Consider the following 7,500-nt stretch of genomic DNA (forward strand, 5'->3'; position numbering starts at 1 on the left):
ATACAGTATATATAAACGTAATAAGTACCTATCAACATTATATACATACATATATTTCTATGCATATAAAACTATAAATATATATGCATATATATACATATACAATTAACTACACCTAACCACATCCTGAGATATATATATATATATATATATATATATATATATATATATATATATATATATATATATATACACACAATTAATTACATGTAACCACAATCTGCACCTACCTTTAAGTTGCTTCACCACTTTCTTGGCAGGATCCAACCAATGCTGTAAAGAAGAAAAGACAGACCAGAATGAGTCAAGACTCGAGTGGTAACAATGACACCATCAAATGATTTCAAAAAGAAAAAAAAAAATAATAATGATATTGAAGGTGAACCAACATTAACAATGGCAACGGGATGAAAAATAATGCAAGACCTACCTTTCTGTAGGTCATGGAAAAAGACATGTTTATACTAAGGTGTTTTAAGTAAAAAATCTGTCCAGTATAAATACCACTAGAGTGGACATATCTATCAATAAAGGAATCAATGATATTTGTATAGTGCAAGCGTGATGCACTCATATATGTAAAAGATAAATAGGCTAATGAATACAAAAACTGTTCAAAGTAAATATTATAATTGAAAAATTACAGGTTAAAACTTAGAAGCAAATTCAACCGAGCACACGATAAAATAACTTGCCGAATAGTATAATTGACATATAGTTGGCTATCTCTAAAAGGAAAGGAGGAAAAATGCCAGGAGAGGAGACACCAACAAAACCACACACGCTGCCACCCAAAGACCATACACTCGGAACACATTCAAGAGTAGGGAACTGTTTAAAAATCCATTGTAAAACGATTGCTGGGACAAGCTTCCATTTATGGCTAATTGCTTTCGACTCGGAGAGAGAGAGAGAGAGAGAGAGAGAGAGAGAGAGAGAGAGAGAGAGAGAGAGAGAGAGAGAGAGAGAGAGAGAGAGAAAGTAGAAAAATCCTTGGAGTCACTTTAGATTACTATCTGCTCTTGTTACAAGGATGTTCGATGGTGTCACAGGGTTAAGCAGGGTGATAAAATGTAAATTTGTTAAGCATACAACAAAAGAACCCCGGCTTCCCCCGTCCTCTCGGACGTTGATATGTTTTGTCGACCAATCTATCTTCTCTCAAGAAGAGACCGCACTTCTTTGGGTATGTTTCCAGTCCCTGATATTCTTCTCCATTAAATGTCTACTCCTCTTTCTCTTTAAATTTTCTATATACCTGCGTTTACGTCTGCCAGTCTATCCACTGGCATCCGATTTCCAGCGCCCGGAATGTTAATTTGCAGCTATAAGTACTCTACGATTGTTGGGAGAGGCGTCTGTCTTTGCATTTGCATAATTCCCTAGTCCCAACCATCAACACTTCCATTTTAGTTATCTTGTGATCAGAAAATACCTACTTAGAGCCAGTTTACCTACGATATGCACAATCTGCTAGAAATAATTAAAGATAACACATGTTAAGGTTCATTTATGGAGGGATTATAGAATAAAGTATAATTCTCCTTTTCCAGCTCTTTTCGGATGTGAGTGGGGTATATTTATTTACAAGACAAGTATTTAATTTCTTTCCCTTTGTAACTAAGTAATCACCATCATCATATATTTTAATAAAATTTTTATGAAGTTCTGCTTCCTTTGGGTTCTTTGTTGCTGTCAATTTCCCCAGCGAAACACTTCTCTTTAATTTAGTGTATATTATCCTTCAATCATCTTTTTTAATATTTCCTACATTTCGTTGGCATTAGGTTACTACCTTGTCTCTTTTTCAGTAATCGCTACCCTCACACATCTTCATTTCTTAAACCCCTTGCTAACTTCCTTTCACTTCAATTATCTATTGTAATAACACTACATTAAGTTCATCCTGTATCTTACTTCCTGTATTTATCCTATTCCCTCAATATCCGTTCATCTACTGTTATACTTCTCAGTATCCTGACTTGCTTACCCCACCCCCCACCTCTCTCTCTCTCTCTCTCTCTCTCTCTCTCTCTCTCTCTCTCTCTCTCTCTCTCTCTCTCTCGTTAAAGACTGATAAAAGCCAGCATCCTTCGAGTCCTTATTTGTCGTGCTCCTGGCAAATGACCCCAAATATTTTTTCCTTCAGGGGAGGGGGGGGGAGAGGGGCTAAGAGAAGGTGTTCATCTCAGGGAGTGTGCCCGCGCATGCAAGGAAAGGCTGCTTGGAGTTTTTGCTGCTTGTTCGCTCGTGTGTGCCTGGGATTGTGTTTGTTTCTTTTTACCCATATGAGAGAGAGAGAGAGAGAGAGAGAGAGAGAGAGAGAGAGAGAGACTTCGCTCAGAAACAAAACCGACAATTTGAACAACTCCAATATGAATAATGCAATTCCCTCACCAACTGCCTTCCTATGTAGAAAGTTTAGCTGAAACTACGACATAAAACACATTAACAAAAAGACGAGGACTTTCACCATATGAATTCAGACAAAATCTGCATATTATAGCGGTAGGACACATGTTTGATTTCTTCGTCGAACAAAAAGTTCCATACCTAATGCGGCTTGGAACTGCTTTCGATGTTCACTAAGAAACAGAACAACAACAACAAACCCTCTCTAGCGGAGAAAGCAGAACAGCGAAATTATTGTTACTTATAAACATACGAGTCTACTCAATTATCTGGACAAAAATTATATGAATAGAGCATGGTAGGTGGTCATAAACATGTAAGATTAATAGTTTAAAACTTCTGTATTTTACATGCAAGATACACACACACACTATATATATATTTTGTACATATATATATGTGTGTATATATCTATATATATATATATATATATATATATATATATATATATATACATACATAATATATATAATACACAAATATTTACCTATATCATATATATATATATATATATATATATATATATATATATATATATATATAACTATATAAATACATATATATATATACACACACACACACATATATATATATATATAATATATATATATATATATATATATATATATATATATATTACAATTATATATATCATAACATATATATGTATATATGTGTGTCTAAAGATGGAGAGCATAATTATCAATAACGAGACCTATAGACACATAAACAATTGTGTTTCGTCATAGAAAATTATAGCTATTTCCTCCCATAATTACATCGAAATTATCCAGTTCTCTGAGCTTCTACTCTTACTACTTTCAAATAAAACCTTGAAAAATATTTCCTTTCAGTTCAATCTGAAGGCGTTTACTGTTCATGAATAAACGCATATGTACTTTCATAATAATACAATTATTTTAAAGTTAGTGAATGAACACATTCTACAAATAGCGGTGATGAACAATGCATTTACCACCTCTAAATACATCTTACTAACATCCTCGATGTTTGGTGCAAAAACTTCCTTGATATCAAATATAAAAATAAAAAAAAAAGTAATTTCATCTAATATAGAAGTGATGATGTCGTTCAGAGTTTTCAAATTGACTTCTCTATCAATCATTGTCTTAAACTGTTTTTAATAGCTCGAATGAAATGATAGACGATAATGAGTAAATGACTTATACAATTCGTATTGACCCAAGTACTTATGTACTTATTTCAATAGATACCTTGAATATATATATATATATATATATATATATATATATATATATATATATATATATATATATATATATATATATACATATATATATATATATATATATATATATATATATATATATATATATATAAAGGACAGGCTGTCATAAACAGAAAGATGAATTAAAAAGAAAAAAATATATACATATACATATATATATATATATATATATATATATATATATATATATATATATATATATATATATATATATATATATATACTGACATATGTTAAATACACGATCTAGAAACTACTACTACTTCATGCGGACACATTTTCACCAAAATATCTAATGAGAAAGTACAAAATTATCTGCAGTCTTTAAGCTCTATCAGCTACCCGACTTTATAGAGTAAGCGGGGAGGATTTCCCGGGAGAGGGAGGCACTGAAGCAGCAGCCTTTGTCTTCCTGAAATAATGTACCTTAAAAATCTACATTGAAGACGCTATAAACTTTACGATCGCATTTAGACTACGGCCGTGTTAAGGGCTTCATGACCCCTCCGCTTAACAAGCATTAATATTCAACACCCTTTTACGGTGCAAGCGAACAACACGCACACTTAACAAGCATCAGGGGAGCTAAGGACAACCACCCACCCTGAGAACAATTCATTACACAGTGATACACAGACATCGCTCTGTCTCCTGCGTTGCTTCCCTCCTATTGCAAATAAGGCAGGAATTTATGTCTTGGTGACATTCTTAATGATGCGACCAAACATATTCATTCTCCTAATCCAACGTCATAATAGCAAGAACTTCTCTTTTCGAAAGAACGCAGAGTCCAAATGCTTTTAATGTTGGCTAAAAGAGGTCTTTTTTCTTGGACATTTGTTGACAAAACCCAAAACAATAGAAAATATATGAAAAGAATAACATCAAATATTTAATTTTTATATAAAAATGCTTATTTGATTGTCGAGAAAAAAACAAGTAATTTGGGACTAGTGCCATTGAAAATAAATGTCCTATTCCGACTTTCGACCTATTTCTTAAGAGAATTCTGACAAATGAAAAAGAAGGCAACATTTAGATCTTACTAAGGTGGCTAACTATGACAAATCTCTCTCGAAGAAAGGTGTTTGGGAAAAAGTGTCATCGATGGCATAAATTTTTAGCATGCAAGTAATAGTGATCATTGCAAATTCATTAACTTTGGTGTCACTTGCAAGGGTTCCATTAGTGGGGTTTGTGTGCCAAAATAGAGTCACTTATAAGCATGCTTCTTGGCAATCGGTTGGACTGGGGCTCAAAACCCAATCAAGCTAGATAGTTTCTAGTAGTGTTCACAACATATGTCACCTGCTGAGACATCAGCAACCATTGCCTGGCCAGTCCCTAGTCCTAGCTTAATGGAGAGGGGGATTAGACTCTGATCATATGTATATAAGGCCAGCCTCAATGGCATTGCAATGTGTCTAAGGCATTGTCCTATCCCTTGCTTCTGCCATTCATGAGTGACCTTTAAAACATTTAAAAGTCAAGGCAAAGTTTCTGTACAGAATCTACGGCCTCAGAACCAGTAATTTCACCTTCCAGTGTTGACCTTGAGTCAAAGATATGTATGTTTAACATGAGACAGAAAAGATTTCCCCTTAGGAACATTTATGCATGATAGTCTACCTCGATAGAAAATCTTACTGAAACTCGTTTAAACGTCGAAGAGAAGTTCCGATGACAAGATAATGGACCAATTGGTAATTTGTCGTTAAGTAATAAGTGATTTATTAGAGCAACAAGGAGCCACACACGAACACAAAGATATATATATATATATATATATATATATATATATATATATATATATGTATATATATACTGTATATATTAACGCTTATATACTCGTATATACATATATACATATACATAAATATATATATAGATATATATATATATATATATGTATATATATATATATGTATATATATATATAAATATATATATAAATATATATATGTATATATATATGTATGTGTATATAAATACATACTGTGTATATATATATATATATATATATATATATATATATATATGTATATATATATATGTGTGTGTATATAAATATATACTGTATATATATATATATATATATATATATATATATATATATATATACATATACATATATATATATATATATATATATATATATATATTAGTGATGGATACCAAATTTTATAACGATTCCGATACGAGTCCTGATACCTCATCAAGATTCCGATTCCGATTCTGATAAGAGTCCCGATACCTCATCAAAATTCCAATTTTCCCATTTGAGTCCCGATAGCTCTTCAAAATTCCGATTCCGATAAGAGTCCCGATACTTCATCAAAATTCCGATTCCGATTCCGACATATACAATGAATTTGTGACTAGGTTCAAACCCTGATGCTGGATTTAGAAACAAATAGTTTTTGGAATTTTTTTTTTTTATCAAATATGCATTCAGAAGGAATGTAAATGGTTTTATAAAGAAATTAAGAATTTTTTTTTTTTTTTATAAATTGATTAAATGATAGGAGTAATCGTTTAGAAAAAAAATATTCAAATAAATTCCTTGAAGCTATTTGTTAATATCTAAGTCCCAGTATTCTTAGATTGTAATGTAAGAACATAAGGATCTCACAGGTTTGACCTTTCAGTTGATTTTTTTTTTCGGCGAGTAAATAGTCCTTCCAACATTTAATAATCGTTCGCTTTTAACAGAAGAGGGAGGTGCAGACAAATACTTCCAGGCAAAAAGTGCCACGATAGGAAATTCATTATTATTTAATCTCCACCACTGCAAAGAATTCTCATCATTTTCTATATTCATCAAAGAAATATATTTAGACATTTCATGTTCTATTAAAATTCTTTTGTTACTGGTTTCGCTACTTGTATTATAACATCCATTTTCAGGCTTTAGCTCCATTTTTTTCTTGCCCTTTCTTGGCAAAGGAAGCGGTAAATGCTGTATAGATATTCTTATATGTGATAGCCTAGTTCTTACAAAAATGATATCTTCATGTTCAATCAAAATTTTTTTTGTTACTGGTTTCGCTACTTGTATTATAACATCCATTTTCAGGCTTTAGCTCCATTTTTTCTTGTTCTTTCTTGGCAAAGGAAGCGGTAAATGCTGTATAGATATTTTTATATGTGATAGCCTAGTTCTTATATATAAAAAAAAAAAAAAAAAAAACGTGCATCACGTTAAAATACAAAGATTTAGTAAAACCAAAAAATTACGCGCGACCCCAGCCAAGTTTGCAACACTACACGGGACTGAAGTCTGTTAGTCAAGAACTGTATAAAACTCGTCCTGTTCTTATGCATTATTCACACACAACCATCTAGCAATGTAATTTCCATCCGTTAATTTTCTCAACCTCTTCTTTAGAAATAATGATACTTTAGATATCAAAATTTATAGATTATACTGATACTTTAAATTCATCAAACTATATATATATATATATATATACACACATAAATATATATGTATATATATAAATATATATATATATATATATATATATATATATATATATATTTATATATATATATATATACCTGACGTATCTCACCAAAATAAATTCCAATGGACTGCAGTCGCCAATAAGCCGAGTATATCAAAGTTGAAATATTCACAAATGTAAAAAAAGTCTTATAAAAACAACTTCCTTTACATATGTTATCATGTGAGCACTGCCAAGATGCAAAGGTATCCGCAAAGAATAAACTCGTTCGACGCAGCCTTTGAGTCCTCCTGGAGTCCATTTTATTGCGATACAAATGTTTAACCGATGGGAGTTTATTGGCAATAAATA

At 31.6% G+C, this 7,500-nt stretch overlaps 1 protein-coding gene across 5 annotated transcripts in view; it reads right to left on the reverse strand.

Annotated features, from left to right (window-relative positions):
* Nucleotides 1-7,500, reverse strand: part of LOC137631735 (band 4.1-like protein 4) — a 773,040-nt gene that overhangs the window by 522,499 nt on the left and 243,041 nt on the right. For all 5 annotated transcript variants that reach the window (XM_068363632.1, XM_068363631.1, XM_068363630.1 and 2 more), the window contains exon 4: nucleotides 231-273. In XM_068363632.1, coding sequence (XP_068219733.1) covers nucleotides 231-273 — 43 coding nt within the window. The remainder of the gene's footprint in view (nucleotides 1-230; nucleotides 274-7,500) is intronic.

This window comes from Palaemon carinicauda, chromosome 40 (assembly GCF_036898095.1).
Source record: "Palaemon carinicauda isolate YSFRI2023 chromosome 40, ASM3689809v2, whole genome shotgun sequence".
In the NCBI taxonomy this organism is placed as follows: Eukaryota; Metazoa; Arthropoda; class Malacostraca; order Decapoda; family Palaemonidae; genus Palaemon; species Palaemon carinicauda.